At 51.9% G+C, this 15,683-nt stretch overlaps 7 protein-coding genes across 7 annotated transcripts; 3 read left to right on the forward strand and 4 right to left on the reverse strand.

Annotated features, from left to right (window-relative positions):
* Nucleotides 1–370: 370 nt before the first annotated feature.
* ASPVEDRAFT_79964 (uncharacterized protein) lies at nucleotides 371–1,814 on the reverse strand (the record flags this gene model as incomplete). The annotated part of the gene is made up of 2 exons (XM_040816788.1): nucleotides 371–1,332; nucleotides 1,385–1,814. 2 exons carry the CDS (start codon nucleotides 1,812–1,814, stop codon nucleotides 371–373), a joined length of 1,392 nt encoding a protein of 463 aa, XP_040664066.1.
* Nucleotides 1,815–3,547: 1,733 nt separating this feature from the next.
* ASPVEDRAFT_147550 (DUF4238 domain-containing protein) lies at nucleotides 3,548–5,885 on the reverse strand. The gene is made up of 3 exons (XM_040808127.1): nucleotides 4,416–5,885; nucleotides 4,086–4,364; nucleotides 3,548–4,038 (listed from the first exon to the last, which is right to left on the reverse strand). Exons 1-3 carry the CDS (start codon nucleotides 5,830–5,832, stop codon nucleotides 3,962–3,964), a joined length of 1,773 nt encoding a protein of 590 aa, XP_040664067.1. The 5' UTR covers nucleotides 5,833–5,885; the 3' UTR covers nucleotides 3,548–3,961.
* A 618-nt stretch (nucleotides 5,886–6,503) lies between these two features.
* ASPVEDRAFT_25197 (uncharacterized protein) lies at nucleotides 6,504–8,244 on the forward strand (the record flags this gene model as incomplete). The annotated part of the gene is made up of 5 exons (XM_040809753.1): nucleotides 6,504–6,886; nucleotides 6,941–7,532; nucleotides 7,585–7,694; nucleotides 7,744–7,955; nucleotides 8,006–8,244. 5 exons carry the CDS (start codon nucleotides 6,504–6,506, stop codon nucleotides 8,242–8,244), a joined length of 1,536 nt encoding a protein of 511 aa, XP_040664068.1.
* Nucleotides 8,245–8,588: 344 nt separating this feature from the next.
* On the reverse strand, nucleotides 8,589–9,824 carry ASPVEDRAFT_147552 (NAD(P)/FAD-dependent oxidoreductase; the record flags this gene model as incomplete). Its single annotated transcript, XM_040808128.1, has 1 exon — nucleotides 8,589–9,824. The coding sequence occupies one exon, from the start codon at nucleotides 9,822–9,824 to the stop codon at nucleotides 8,589–8,591; it is 1,236 nt and encodes a 411-aa protein (XP_040664069.1).
* Nucleotides 9,825–10,085: 261 nt separating this feature from the next.
* ASPVEDRAFT_147553 (uncharacterized protein) lies at nucleotides 10,086–12,094 on the forward strand (the record flags this gene model as incomplete). Its single annotated transcript, XM_040808129.1, has 3 exons — nucleotides 10,086–11,052; nucleotides 11,118–11,407; nucleotides 11,470–12,094. Exons 1-3 carry the CDS (start codon nucleotides 10,120–10,122, stop codon nucleotides 12,092–12,094), a joined length of 1,848 nt encoding a protein of 615 aa, XP_040664070.1. The 5' UTR covers nucleotides 10,086–10,119.
* Nucleotides 12,095–12,362: 268 nt separating this feature from the next.
* ASPVEDRAFT_79969 (uncharacterized protein) lies at nucleotides 12,363–12,944 on the reverse strand (the record flags this gene model as incomplete). The annotated part of the gene is made up of 1 exon (XM_040816789.1): nucleotides 12,363–12,944. One exon carries the CDS (start codon nucleotides 12,942–12,944, stop codon nucleotides 12,363–12,365), a length of 582 nt encoding a protein of 193 aa, XP_040664071.1.
* Nucleotides 12,945–13,636: 692 nt separating this feature from the next.
* Nucleotides 13,637–15,428, forward strand: ASPVEDRAFT_79970 (uncharacterized protein; the record flags this gene model as incomplete). Its single annotated transcript, XM_040816790.1, has 4 exons — nucleotides 13,637–13,874; nucleotides 13,935–14,954; nucleotides 15,017–15,116; nucleotides 15,170–15,428. 4 exons carry the CDS (start codon nucleotides 13,637–13,639, stop codon nucleotides 15,426–15,428), a joined length of 1,617 nt encoding a protein of 538 aa, XP_040664072.1.
* Between the last annotated feature and the right edge of the window lie 255 nt (nucleotides 15,429–15,683).

Consider the following 15,683-nt stretch of genomic DNA (forward strand, 5'->3'; position numbering starts at 1 on the left):
GTCAAGCAGGGTCTTTAGCCAAGTCTGCCACGGCGGCAACTACACAACAAGCATTGCCAATGCTTAGCACGGGAATAAATATAGATCTGCACAAGCTTGCATTGAGATAGAACAACGTGAGCATCTCGGCCCATGTCTAAGGGGTATCCGTAAATTCTATCAATGTCAAAGTGACAAAATCTAGCGTTCTATCAAAGTGGGCATGTTATCCAAACATCGTAAGCCCAACCAGACCAAGAAGGAAAATAAAAACAAAATGAAACAAAACAAGCATGGCAGTCTTTGAACATCAGTCTTTTAACATGCAACCGGTCAACAGTGAGATGAGAAATATAAAAGAAATGGAAAATCGTGACGTTATGGTAGCAGCTTATTCAACAGCCGCAGTAGGAGAGTGGTGGTTTTTGGGATCCCATTCAAACTTAAAGTCATCGCCCAGCTCCTTACGGATAGCAGCCTTAACCGCATCCAAGACGTGGTCAAAGACACCAAAGTTGGCGGGGTTGTTGGCGTCGTTGCCCTCGCCGCGGAAGACACCGGTGCGGACCAGACAAGTGTTCCAGCCGTACATGTTGCCGCCAATGATATCGGACATCGGGTTGTCGCCGATCATGTAGATGTTCTCGGGCAGGGTGCGCTGGTTGTGGATCTCCTCCATCCAGTCCTTGAAGACCTCGTCGGCGCAGATGTAGGTAGCGCGCTCGGGCTTGCCGTACACCAGACGGTCGAGGTCCAGCCCGGTGAGGGCCTTGTACTGAGCTTCGAGGGCAACGCGGAATGCACCAAGGTGCAGACGGGCAGCGCCCTTGTGCTCCGTTGGGGAGAGCAAGTCGCCCTGCGAGAAGTAGATGGGGATGTGGCGGGCGATGGCGTTCTTGCTGGCCGGGTCCTTGGCCCAGGACATGAGCTTGCCGTTTGCGCTGAGCAGCAGGTCGAGGATGATCTGGAAGTCGGTCGACATGTCGTACGACTCGGCGAGGACGAGGATGGCGTCGAATTTGAAGTTGGAGAAGTCGCGGGGCTGGGCCTGTGCCTTTTCTTCCTCGGTGAAGTTGCGGCACAGCGAGATTGTCGGGTCCCAGGCGAGAATGTCCTTGGGGTGCACGACGTTCTTGAAGCCGTAGCTCTCGGCGACCTTGCGGATGTTGAAGCCCTCGCCACCGCAGACCAGCACGTTCTCGTAGTACTCCGACAGGGCCTGCATGGGGGTGTGCGACTGGATGAACTGGTTGGTGGAGATGGGGTGGCCCAGGACCTCTGTGAGCTGTGCGCAGCGAGCTTCTTCGGTCTTTCCACCGCCGTTGGTGAGGAGGATGTAGGGGAATTGGATGCCTAATGAATTAGCAAGGAATACGCAAGGCGAGTCAAATCTGCAGGGACATACCGAGCTCGTTGTCACCGTTCAGGATGCGCAGGGTATCCTTGGCCTGCTGGAGACCAATGTTTCCGTGTGCCAGCACACCGTCAATGTCAAAGCAAAAGGCCATGTTCTTGACGGCCTTGACCTTCTCCTCGTGCTTGTCCTGGATCCCGGAGGCCACAATGTCCCGCACGTGGTCCCTGGCGGTTGTCACTGAGGAGAGTCGCGAGCCCTGCCGCGAAGTCCGGGGGATCGGGAGAGAGACGCCAAACGAGTTGCGCGAGGCCCGGCGGTCCTTCATGGACGGGTTCAGACTGAGCGACTGCATCTGGACGTCGCTGACGGCGCTGCGGGTGGAGGGCACCTCGATGATGTTGCCCTCGGCATCAGCGGGCAGAGTAGCCGGGGGAGCCTGAGCCTTGGGCTCTACAGAGTCTCCGTTGACGTGAGGCATGTTGATAGTGAAGGGAAAAAAAAAAAAAAAAGCAGAGGCAGACAGTACGTTGTATGAAGAACAGTGATTGCGGGCAGAGATCGATATATTTGACAACGGCCGCCCATCCATTCCCCAAGAAGAAGTCCCGGCGTGTGGATCTGGCGCAGATCGTTCTTTGCCGCACCGATGATGCCCTGGCCTGTGATTCCTCAGATGAATCCGGATATCAACCGTCTGAGCAGGCAGGCGGAAGCATCTTGGCTCCATCAACGCCAGCAGACCCGACGGATTCCGCCACAACTCCGCCGTGCAAACAGAAAATTCTGCAAAATGAACACATTTTCCATGAAAAACCAAAGCACCGCGAGGAATGCGCCCCTCGTCACAGCCCGGGTTTACCCATTGCAGGCCACCCGAAAACCCACCAATTTGTGGGCCGTGGTCCACCGGCTGCATGCAACCGCCGGTCTGAAGTTGTGATGGGATGGCGATCTCGGGCGAGTCAGAACGTAACTACTCGAGAATATCAGAGACACCGTAGACTACTCTGCGTCCTGCAGCATAAAGTGGCATGACGCCGACCAGAGAAACCCTAACTGCAGCGCCACAGCCGGCGCAGTATGCACCATACCAGACACGGGCAATGCATCGGCCACCGAGTTCTCGGCGGACAAGTCCGATCAGAACTGCTCCGAGTATACTCCGGATTTCTCACAGTCCCCCAGCGCAGTCAGTCTGGAGACCGACCGTGCCGATCTGAGCCGGAGGACACCAAGCCGGCGACGAAAATGAGTCGAACCGCTGTCCCCCGCAAGTCCCCAGAATATGCAATCTGTGGCTTGCTATTGGCTGAGTGCTCTCCAACCCCGGCCAATCTCGGAGCAGCCTGCGGTGGTGGCTGCTGCATTATGTCATTGTGGTTCAGGGTTTCATTCTCTTGCCTCATCCACGGTGCTGATTTGGCGCACTATGCGACTAATAATTTCCTGTAAAACATTCCATGGCGTAAAGCCAAGATCCCGGTGAAGGAAGTCTGGCGAACACAACACTGCCATGGGCAATGTCCTTGTACACGTAGTTAAGCATCTACTGCAAGGACCTTGAATTGGTATTTTCTAAAAGGTGCCTTGTTCCAGCATTAAACTCTTACTCTATCCGTTCAGGAACTAGAGGCAGTTTCCCAGTCTGGACTGCGGTGAACGTGGTTCACCGTCTTCAATGTTGGTTGACTGCCGCTTCATAGATGACGTCCATACTGCTCTTTATCCGCGGAACAGGCAGGTTATGCGGATTATGCCGGTACATCGCTAGACTAGAACGAAGTTAGACAGTTTCATCTGTGGTAAAAGAGTTAGTGTGTTGTTCAGCTGAAGGATGGACATTAACTACATGTGGCGTAGCTGTCCATGAGTTATACTCCAAAAGGATACAGACTCGGATCAGGTATCAGATGTAAGACAGCAAACCCATGTCGAACAGCGAGAGCAGGTCTTCACAGGCCAACAGCAGCCGCAGGAGTGCAACCCCCGCATGTTCCCCGCGGTGCTAAATTGAAATTGCGATAGGATCTTCTCTTTGCTAGCCATGTGAATGGACAGTGCGTGCCCTATTCACAGTGCAGGCAATGCTATCACTGGAGGTTAAATATCCTTTTCATGGCCTGTCTTGCCACTAACAAGGTTACCCACCATAAAGAATACGATATACTGGATATGTAAGCAGACCTAATAGAATAATAACACTACACCTGCCAGAGACCTCAGACTCGTGCTTCTTATTATTAGCGCTAATACTAGCAACCAGACGAGAAATATCATTGGTGAAGCGACCGCGAAAGGACCGAATTTCCAAGTAGCGTTTTGTCCAGCGCCCTGGATTGGCCAGCCGGCCACTATCCTGATGGCGGTTTCCTATAGAGAGCAGCCATTGCCAATCAAGCAAGGTGGTTCGTTTGCTATAGACGCCACGCAACGGTCCGGGCCTTGAACTACGTGGAGAGACTTCCTGGTCGCAATAAATTATGCCAGATGCTTCCGGGTTCATTAACCAACTTCTCGCCCGATGGATTTGACGTTTAATACGATGCGGCTGGTCCAAGGTGCTGTGATCAGTCTCCTGTCTGGATTAATCTGACAATGTGCTTGAGTGAGCGAAGTCCCCATCTATTAGTGTATTGAATACAGTGTCTCAAGATACATCTTCCGCGCAATCTGCCCTTTCATTTGAGGGAACATCGAGATATCTACGTCATTAGCCTGCCTGGGCGATTCTTAAGTAGATCATCCGTACCTTCAGCAAACATATCTTCCACTCCTCGAAGCTCGAGTTCAGGCGGATTAGTTACAAGATCATCGATATCACACCGACGCATATTCCGCATAATCTTGAAGTACAGCCACAGCCTCTCGACCGGAAACGAGCTGAAAAATGCATTTCTCTGGGCTTGAAATGCAAATTTCTCCTGGTCTGATAGTCCGGATCTCCTCAGTGCACCGTCGAGCTTGGTCTTGAGCATCATCAGCCGGCTCGCCTGGTCGATGTCGTACCAAAATGTTTCCATGGTTGCTCCTAAACAATGTTAGCCATGGATAGTATTTGAGAAACTTTACATTGATATACCGTCCTTCAACAGGGTATATGCCCGTGGTAATGACTTATCTGGCTTCTGGCGTTCCATCAATTGTACTCCGACGATAAGGCCAACATTCAAGGCCATGTGAGCCCGTATCCGCGCCTTTGAGAGATCGAATGGGTGTACCTTGCATCTGGCTGAGCCACCGAGGTCACGCAGTATTTTCTCTAGCGTGCCAAAATACGAGCGCCGTCTATCGCCAGGAATGTCAACCACTTGTTTCAGGCGCCGGTCGTTGTCTTTGAAATAGTTCTCCACCGCTGCTCGAAGCGCCACGGGCGAGTGATAGATGATCGAGGAAGTGGAGTGCGCCTCCTCGAGGAATATATTGCTAATGGCAGTCATATGTGCAGACGAGAGCTTGAAGCACAGGAAGAGGAATCTATCATTTTTTCTGAATGACGCCGGAGAGTCAACAACACCCTGGTCATACAATACCTTGCACGGCCGAACGGGGAGGTCTTCTAGTATGGATCCTGCTTCGTCTGGGTCAAGATGGTCAGATCGCAGTGCCGCTGCAAGCTGGCTGCGGATTTCTGCAGACTCGCTATTATCGCCAGGGGTTGGCAGCACTCCACTTCGTAGGACAATCAAGAGTCGAGGGGATATCGGGGCGAAATTATGATACTCGGTGTAAACGACTGGGGATGTCTTTTGCTTGCCGGGCATAACCTCATTACGCACTGTTGAAGGACCTTCGAATATACCAAACGAATTTTCAGTGAGAAGAAACTCTTCCTCGGTATTCTGAGGTTGACAGAACGACATATAGCTATGCAGGAGATGCAGCTCAAACATCAAGGCGTCGTCGGGATAGATCTGGGCACGGAGGGTACGTCCCCAGGTCTTCGCGGCGTCCATTTTGAGATCCAACATATGGTTGAGATTATCAAACCACACATCACGAGGTTTGGTAAACCCTTTGTTTGCCATGTATTGCAGCATTCTTGGCCGGTCGTCAGCGTCGTAGTCCTGGGCATCATCGTGATTATACCGCTCGAAGAACCCCCTGCTTCGATACTTCATCAGGAAGAGGAACTTGCGAAGAGTATCCACTTCAGGCCTCTTGAGCTCGAGTACCGGTGATTTCGCAAATGTAGTAACGACTTTGTTGATGATTTCACTCGCTTCTCCTTCAAGCTTCGATAGCTTTTCCTCCAGGTGGTAGGGGTTGTCATCAAATCCAGGGTCTCGGTACATGTCGACGAGAGTGAACTCCATCGATACTGGTCGCTGGGTCAGAATAGAGCTCTCCAGGTCAATCTTGTTGAGAAGAAGGTCGCGACGGCGTGCTCTGGTTTGGGAAGAAGCAGCCGGCCTCGCTGGTGGCTGGTCTGCCGGAGCAAACCTTTTCAGGAGGAACCAAGGAATAAAGTGTTGTTTCTGCTGCGATAGTTTTGGCATTTTGGCAAGCTTGTAGACAGAATCCGCATACCATATTGCAATGGGCCCTGGGCATCTTTAAGGGTTAATTCGACCCAACACCACCAGAAATGCATTGGCTGACAGCGAGCCAACATCAAACCTCTCTGCCTTGCAAGCCACTGTCGACGACCTTCAGATTACTGGACTACAGCACCTGAAATGTACCCCTGGTAATCTCGGCGCTTAGTGGCTGCACAGCGCCGCATTCTCGCAGGTTTGCCTACCAGTGCCTCCCACTCAATGACAAGCTGGATTTCTCAGCGCATTCTTAGAATTCGCTTGTTATTAGACGCCCTATAATACCAGGTAATAGCTCGGCCACTGGGAAAGCCCCCGAGGCATGTCAGGCAAGTAACTTACCCATGTTAGGATTAAACCGGACGACACTTTCAAGGCTGGAAGTGTTTGAGAAGGAATCGTAATCGGTAGCTCATTGCGCCGCAGGAGTCTGGACTGTCCTTCATACCGTAAGCTCATGCATAATGGTGTATATAGTTCTCCTAGTTCATTGGTTATCCAACGAGGCTGTGTTGTTGGCAAGGCTGGCAAGGCTCGCACGCTGGCGGTTATCCTTGCGCCCCTCGTCGACTGCTCATAATCCTCTCCACGACCCTCTCATTCACTCATCAAATAAAGGATTTCACGGTAATATGGCTGAGACTGCTGGGTTGATCATCGGGGTAGCCTCCTTTGCGCTTCAGGTTCGCGACGGCATCAAACGACTGCAAGATGCTCGTCAGTACATCAAGAGTGAGGCTGGAGATGAACTTGAGTCTCTTATTCGGCGTCTTGAGATCCTGCGACATATGCTACTATTCCTTGAGTCTATCCAGGCGTCTACAATGGTCAATCTTGCCGTTGATAGTTGTCAACGAGAGTACAGTAGCGTCGATATTGCCCTCCAGCGAGTGAGTGAAAGGTTATCCAGTTCGAGTGACAGAAGACTACTGGTTGTTCGACATAGCGACCGCATCAAGGACGAGCTTAGAGGTATTGAGCAAAATCTTGACTATGTTATGCAGTCTTTGAATTGGTACGTCTCCTCACGCCCGACACGGAAGTTGGCTGACGCTTGATATTTGTGTAGTGCGATAGGGCTTGAGACTCGCCTGCTGGTTCAAGATATACCCCATCTCGTCTCCTCTGCCATGATCGCAAGCGAGCAGAGACGTAGTTCTATGTCTGGAACTCAGCTTAACATTACTGAGCCCCCTTCGCCGCGTACAGCCTGTGTATATCTCGAACCGTCGCGACGGCCGCGGAAGACAGACTGTACTGTTAGGCACTGCCACTGCTCATGCCATTCATTACGGCGCAGCACAACCCGTTTCGGGGTCTTCGAGTATACCGCACCGACTACATCTAGCAAGTGCAGCAATCCAAAGTGCACAGCAACCCGTTACCGCTGGAGCCTACAATTCGCCCTCTCCAGATACGGCATTCCGTTCATGGTAAAAGCTGGCGTTGAATTCATTGCAGGAGCCGGAATGTATTCACTCAGACCAGCGCTCAGCACCGAAAGAGTGGTAAAATACACCTCGCCCGGCTTCGAGGCACTTGCGCGCTTCCAAGGACTGTTTTTGTCTGTCTCTGAGGTTCAGGGGAAATTTCGGGAGCTCAAAAGATGTGATCCATCGTTGAATCAGCATATACATCCAGGTGGACACAACTATGTTCAGGTACGGAGTCAGTAACAGTGTCCTTTGCCCTAACTATCTAACCATTGAAAAGGAGCTCCTTCGCTACACCCCGTCTGGACGTGGAAGTGCAGATGACCGTATTGAACTCCTGAAATTCTTTGCCTGCGAACTCGGCATGACCCTTGAAGATCTAGACCAACGGTTTGTTCACGGCAGGCCGAATGTACTCAGACTAATATCTGGTTCACAGATTTCTGGTCCGATGCGCCAAGTGGATTGGCGAAGGCCCACATCTCGATTTGCTCGAAGCGATTCTTGAATATGGCTTTGACCCGGGCCTTGTCGAGTCGCCTGTTTGCGAGGAATGGCCTTTGCCCTGTTCACCGAACTGGACTTCCCAGGAATTCACTCCAGACCCTTTTTTCATCGAGTATCTTGCTTTACTTGCAAAGGCCAGCCCAGGTATGTTATTGAACACTTCGCAGTCTATACATCCATTAACCGGCGGTAAGGATTTGGTGGCTTGACGCCTCTACACGAAGCTGTTCTCCTGAAACCACCAAGCGAGGTGGCTTCATTTCTCCTACGCTCGTCAATTTGTATGGACAGGAACTCCCTAGGTCAGACACCCCTACATCTCGCTGTTCGCGATGTGGAATCAGTCCGCCTACTGGTTCAGGGTGGTCATGACATGGACGTCCTAGACAACCACGGTATCACACCTGTGGATTCGGGAACGAGGCACACCTGAACCTGTATCCGGGCATCGATCACGGAGATATTATCTCGGCAAGTTCTCCTGACTGGCTGCATTTTCTGCGTGAGCGGTTCGAGGGGAAGAGCACCAATGGTGAATGCAAGAAGACGGTTTCTGGTCCGTTTGATCCTGTTCATATGGCGGCGCTGAATCAGTCGACTATAATACTGGATCTCCGGTAGTCAGTATCAGATTTTGGTGGAGGATGGAATAGAAGCGACTCTCACAGATGAATATTTGCTCTAGTAGTGTTCGTAAAGCGATTCTATTCTGTCTAAAGTTCTATCGCATCACATAAACATCCCCTCTAACAACTACAAATGCTCTATCCAATCCATCTACCCCACCACCTGAATCAACTGCTCAAACAACTGATCGGAATCAGGCTGCACCGGACCGGCCAACGCCAGCGCATCCTTTACATCAGCAGGCGGATAAATCAACTCCTGGTTGATATACATCTTAACCTGCTTTGCCAGGTCGCCTGAAATCTTAACCTTCTTCTCATCCCAGCCGCCTGCCACGAGCGCCCCCCACGGTCCCAGGTCCAGACAGCAATTATACGTGGGCTGCGAGTATTCCATAAGCGGCTGATCCAGAAGTTCCGCAGCAGCATTATATCCGGACACCCGGCCGAGCTGTATCGCATGCTGGCACGACATAAACGCATAGTTACTCTTGCCGTCGGCGAGAGCACCCGCGGCGTCGCCCGAGGCCAAGACGCCCTTCGCGGAGGGAACCCGCAAATATGGGTCGACAAGCAGACGGGAGAAGGCATCTCTTGGGCCCGGGATTTGCTGCGTTAATGGGGTGGCCCTGACTCCGGCGGTCCAGACGACGGTGTTGGCTTGGATGCGTTCGCCTGAAGCCAGTATGACGCCTTCGGGGTCAACAGCGGCGATGCCCGAGCCTAGTTTGGTTTCGACGCCCAGAGCATTCAGCGCGGTGGTGATGGTGGGGCGAGGCCCGGAGCCTAAACTGGAACCCAGCTCAGGTTCCCTGCCAACGAGAACGATGCGAGGGTGGGCGATGATGTGTTGCAAGCGCTTGGGGAGTTCGGCGGCCAGCTCGATCCCCGTGAAGCCGGCGCCGCATACGACAACGGTGTTGCGAGAGCGGCTGGCCTGACGGGATGCCAGGCCTTCCAAATGGGTTTCGAGCTTGATAGCGGAGGCCAAAGAGTCAATATCGAAGGCGTGTTGCTGCAGGCCGGGGATGCTCTCGGGGCGGATGACGGAGCTGCCTGCGGCCAGGATTACGCGGTCGTAGGTGATGCTCAATGCGGTGCCGGACATTGGCTGCACGTCGATGGTCTGCGCATCGCAGTTGATCTTCTGAACGGTACCGGGTATGAACTTGACGCCTGCGGCATGGAAGAGGGGGTCAAGGTTCTGGACCAAGCTGGAGGCATTAGACTCGTACAGGCGTGGACGCATGACCAGCACGGGCTCCGGAGCGACAACCAGGATCTCAAACTCGCTGGCCTTGTTGGCCTGGTCGATCAGACGTCGCGCGGAGAGGGCGCTCCAGACACCGGCGAATCCGGTGCCAATTATGACGATTTTGTTGGCCATTGTGGTGAAGGCTTGCACTAGGTATTAGGGCTGTGGTGATGGAAGGGTGGATGCTGAACTGCTGCAGTGAGAGAACCAGCATTGTGAGGCCATCTTAAATATGTTGATTCTATCGACTATCGTCCTTCGGAGTTCTCGACGGTTTACCGTGTGAGGTGGCGATATCAAGAAACGCCTTGAGGGTATCCGGGTTTTGCAGGTACCCGGATACCCGGCGAATCTCTGCAGGTTCCCGAGTACCCGCACTCATAAACGGCGCCCGCCATGATATCACATCCCAACTCCACGCATCCTCATGAATCCCATGAATACAACACCAGAGCGAAAGGGCCGGGTGTCGCGCTCGTCCCTGGCATGTCTGCCCTGTCGCTCACGTCATCTGAAGTGTGATGGGAAGCGACCGTGTTGCAGCCGGTGCGCGGAGACCGCGAGTGACTGCGAATATGCAAAATCACGCCGCGGCGGGCTGAGCCGCGCAGCTCTAGCGGAGAGGCGCAAATGCTCTGCTGCGGTAGGTGGAGACTCGAATCTCCAACCATCGCCGGGGATCTGGCAGGGTCACTGGATGTCGCGGTCGACTGAGGCGGACTCTCCCGGCAGCGGTGGTATACTTCATGCCATCAGTACGGGGGATGAGGCCGCTGATATTGCGTCGCCCGCAGCAGCTCCAGTGCATATGGATAACATAGCGAGTGATACGTTGATCAATGCATATTACACGAAATTCCACCGATTACATCCGTTCATCCTTCCCCAGAAACAGCTCACGCGGCTCTACCACGATCCGAGCACACAGCCCAGACTCCGGCCGCTGCTTGCCATCTTACGGCTGATCGGATGGATCATGAGCTCGCGGAGATGGTCACTCTCATTGAACGACTACGTTGTGGCCTGTTTCGCAGAAGCAGCACCTACGGATCCAATAATGGTTCAATGTCGCCTGTTGTATTCCATGGTTCTGTTCTGGCACGGCCACGAAGCCGATGCCAAGCGGGAAATGGACATGACGGTCCGACTCGCGACTGATCTCCAAATGTATCTCCAGGAATTTGCGGTGCTGCACGGAGGCGATGATCTTGTTCTCCGGGAAAGCTGGAGAAGGACGTGGTGGATGGTGTATATCATCGATGCATATTATGCAGGGACCCTGGGGACTAACAAGTCCGATTTGTGGGATATTGACATCACTGCTGAGTTGCCCTGCGAAGAGCACGAGTTTGAGTCGGGCGTAAGTACTGAATACAGGCCCTTCTACCATCCCTGTGTCAGATCAGACAGCTTATTTGGTCACAGGAGATCCCCGAGCCCAAATCTTTAAACGAGTTTGACTGTCGCGAATTCGCCTCGGACAGTACCACATTCTCCTCATTTGCGTACCTTATTGGCGCCATACGATGCATGGCCCTGGCAATGTCCACAGCCCCGAAGAGCGCCGGCAAGCAAGACCCAACCCATGTCCTGCAGGCTGCGGACTCCTTCCTGGACGGATGGCGGCTGCTATTACCGAGAAATCGCAAGGCGATCATATCGAAGTCCGGAGAAATCGACGAATTAATGTTTCAGGCACACGGCCTCACCAACATGTAAGCAACCTCCGCACCTTGATATATGGAACCAACCTTCTTAACATGCAACCTTGCACCAGAGCAACAATCGCCATCCACCGGCCTTTTTCCGACCTCAAGTTCAACCCTGTGGAGGATGTCTCCAGCTGCGCCCGGGAGCCCCCATCAGACACCCCGGTATTAGACATTGCGAATATACACACTGTACGCGTTCTTCAATCTGTCGAGGCTCAGGTCCGACTATTAGCCTTGCCGACGCGCCAGTTCCATCATACCCCATTCATTACATGCATGATCAGCGGCGGAACACTGGCACTGCTATCGGCGTGCAAATACCTGCTCCAGAAAGAGGACCTGGCGATTGCAAGGGGCCAGCTTCGGATGGCTATCGGGTGTCTTAAGGCGATGGGCGAGGTGTGGCCGAGGGCCGCTAGGAATGTGGCCGAGATCCAGACCATTGCGCGCCGTGTGCTGGACCTTGAGACCGGGACGGCGAGTAAGAGTGAGACACCCAAATCTAGCAAAGTACCAAGTCTGTCGGATGGTGAAGAACTTGGCAGCTCTGTCCCGGATGTCGACGCTCTCGTCAATGACACTCAGATCTTCCCTTCATTTGAGTCAATCGACAGTCTCGGAGCGTGGTGCAATTTGAGCGACCTGGATCTGGACGTTTCGTGGGGATTTCACAATGGATTTGGATTTTGAGTCTGCCAACTCAACTAAAAAGGTATAATTTTCTTGTCTACCCTGTAACGATGTCTTTGAATACTTGCTTAAACCACTAGACCTCTTATGAGGCCCCTCTTCACTTCGATGTCCCTGGAGTCATCTAAATAATTGGAAATTGTATTATGGGGTCTATAACAGAGCTCTAGATAGGCGGGTGGTATATGCACTGCAAGAAGATGTCAAGCGGATGGAAGTGATACAGGTTAGGGCAACTCCCAATGGGGGTGCTAGGTTAACAATATGCTCACACTACAAGGCTTATCCCACAGTCTTTAGTTCTTCTCGTCGGGCGTCCAGCCTGCTTCTGTCGTGCCTTGTGCGCTTCATCCCACTGCTCCAAGAACCTCTCCTCTAGCTGACAATCACGGCATTCATCGATGTAAACGCCTCTCTCCCCTGCCGCAAGACCAAATCTCCCGCAAGAATAACAGACGACATGATGTTCTCCCAAGATGACGACGTGACAGCCTCGAGTATAGCGCGATGGCCCAGGAAGAAGAGGATTTGGGCTTGGGCTTGTGCCGCATTCCACGCAAAATCGGTTCCCTGCTTCCGCGCCGGCTTTCGCTTTCTTCTTCCTGACCATGTTGTCTGCAAACTTTTCCCTTGGGCGTAGCCTCATGCAGTCTCGGCACGTGTATAGGCCTTTGGCCAGGCCGAAATCCGAGACTTCAACTTGCAAGAGCTGCTGGATGCAAAGTGCGGGGATGAGTTCGCGGAAGGATTGGCATACTGCTCGCAGGTGGAGATTGTCAGGGGGGTCGAGGTAGTCGATAATGAGTTGGTGAGTTTCTCGTGGAAGGCTGAAGATGGTGTATTTGGCCATTTCGAGAAGCTCCAGTCGCGGGTTCTCAAAGGGAACAGGCCTGGACACAGAAGACTCGAAGCAGAAGAGGCAGTCAGCAGAAAGCGCGGGGACGCACGATCACGTAAGAACAGCGTCTGTTGTTATTCCACTAATCAAATCACGAATATGAGAAAAGAATGTTCCAAAAGCTAGTAAGCTCCTCCTTAAGCTAAGTATATTCCCTCAAGAGCAACAATATCTGCTACATCTAATCAAGCATGTCTATTATATATAAATACTGGAAGTCTGGTACATACAAACAGCCTTTCCATATACACAATTCAATATATATTCTGCATGCTTTATATATAGCAGTGAAGCGTGTAAGAGGCCAGATGTTATACCTGAAACTATACTAAAGCAGCTAGAAGACCTTACTACCATCACTCTAGTTTTGACCTTTTGAAAATGTGCTTTCCAATTGCACCTAAAATAGCAAAACTCTCGCCAATACCAGAAATCGAAAGCTCAGAAGAGAATCCACGTTGATCGGCCTCGGAACAGCGCAGATCGAACCATGACAGCAACTCAGGGTCCACATCAACAAGCCTGAGCAAGTTCCACGTAATGCCAAGTCCCCAGATTGTCGTTGCCTTGTGGAATATAAATATATTCGAAATTTCCAGCCTTAATCTTCAGGTCAACACTTCTCACCCGGTATTCTCGACAAAATGAATTGCCCTTCGCGAACTGACGACACCCTGCTGCATGATGAGTGGAATCAGAACCCGCCCACTCTTGCCCCTGACTTGACGACCCGCCAAGACCTGAATGGTATCTCAAATGCACGCGAGAAAAAGGACGAAAAGAGCGAAAAAGCATCGTGGGAAGGATATGATTGGAAGAATCATCCGCAGAAGGAACCGATTCCCAGAAAGGTCCCCAACGGGGGATGCGAGGCGTCTTTAGGTATGAACAGCTAAATCTGTTAACCAATACTTTGACAATTCAATGCTTAGACTTGAACAGGACGCCTCGCTCCCCAAAACATCAAACCCGATATTCAAAAAATCAAGGACTTGGCTCTATGGCTGCTCTCGGTGCTCTGTGTTTCAGCACTAATCTCCCATGACAGTTTGAGAAAACATTTGTCTCCGACGCCACCACCAGTCACCCTTATTGATCAGGACTATTACGAGCCAGTTAAACGATCAAGCTGTGCATCTGGTGGTGTCCGCAGCGATTCCTATGACCTAGGTCTGCATGTTGCTGCCTTGTTCATCATCCTGGGAACATCAACAATTGCATGTGCATTCCCTTTGCTCGCAACTAGGTTCACACGACTGCGTATCCCCGGGTCTTTTCTCTTCTTTGTCCGCCACTTTGGAACTGGTGTGCTGATTGCCACTGCATTTGTTCATCTTCTTCCGACTGCCTTTGAGTCACTGAATAATCCGTGTCTGTCCAGCTTTTGGACAAGTGACTACCCAGCTATGCCGGGCGCCATCGCATTGGCTGGCGTGTTCTTCATCACCGTGATCGAGATGGTATTCAGTCCAGGTCAAAGTATCTGTCATGGTGGGAACAATTCATCCTTCCAGCGACACTCGCCGCGTATTGATGAGCAAAACGCGGGGACGCAGATTGATCGGCCTGACTTGGTCGCCGACGGTGGCGCACAAATCTCGCAATTGCCTGGGTCAGACTTGCGGCCTCATCTTCGGGATATGGGGCCCCTGGTTGGAAGGTCTTCTAGTATCAGCAGGACCATGAACAACATGAGTGAAGGCAATGAAGACATGGTCCGAGTCTCATCTGCGCCTGAGATGCAAATCCACCAGGAAAAGGCAAACGGGACAAACCAGCGAGATCTAGAGGACCACGGGGACCATTTCCAGCTATCTCCAGAGCAAAAGCAAAAGAAAGAAACGATGCAGGTTTATCTGCTTGAAATGGGTATTCTGTTTCACAGTGTTTTTATCGGCATGTCACTCAGTGTATCCATTGGAAAGGAGTTTGTGGTCCTGTTGATTGCCATTGTTTTCCATCGTAAGTTTACACTGCTTCTCTCCCCGCTACCTGCTATAGACATTTAACCGAATCCACCACAGAAACATTCGAAGGGCTTGCGCTAGGCTCCCGCATTGCCGCACTGCCCTGGTCGGAAAGGCAACTCCAGCCCTGGTTCATGTCATTAGCATATGGCTGCACGTACGTGGACCGATATCTATTCTCCTGGATTCGATATATTGACATGTATACAGTACTCCGATCGGCCAAGCTATTGGGCTTGCAACTCATACCCTCTACAGTCCTGATTCAGAAGTAGGTCTGCTAGTGGTTGGCATCATGAATGCCATTTCCGCCGGGCTTTTGGTATTCGCGTCCCTCGTAGAGCTGATGTCGGAGGACTTTCTCAGCGATGAGAGCTGGCGCATCCTTCGTGGAAAAAGGAGAGTGTGTGCCTGCCTTCTCGTGTTCTTTGGAGCCTTCTGCATGTCTATTGTCGGGGCGTGGGCTTAATCCCACTGGAACTCTACAGTATCTGCTCCCCACACCGAAGGCATCGGTACCAACAACTATATATCGCTGGTGAGAGCGGAAGTTGGTGATAGAAAGCTTGTCCTTGAATGGCTTTGTGTTAGGAAATCTAGCCGCGCAGAGTCAGCTTTTTGGGCTCCTGACTTAGGATCCTCAAGGAATACGTACAATCTGCAGCTGTTCTAGTAACTAGTGCTGTTTAATATTTTGCCCTTCTGCAAGGATCTGCCACAGGAG

The sequence above is a fragment of the Aspergillus versicolor genome, assembly GCF_001890125.1.
Source record: "Aspergillus versicolor CBS 583.65 unplaced genomic scaffold ASPVEscaffold_2, whole genome shotgun sequence".
Lineage (NCBI taxonomy): Eukaryota > Fungi > Ascomycota > Eurotiomycetes > Eurotiales > Aspergillaceae > Aspergillus > Aspergillus versicolor.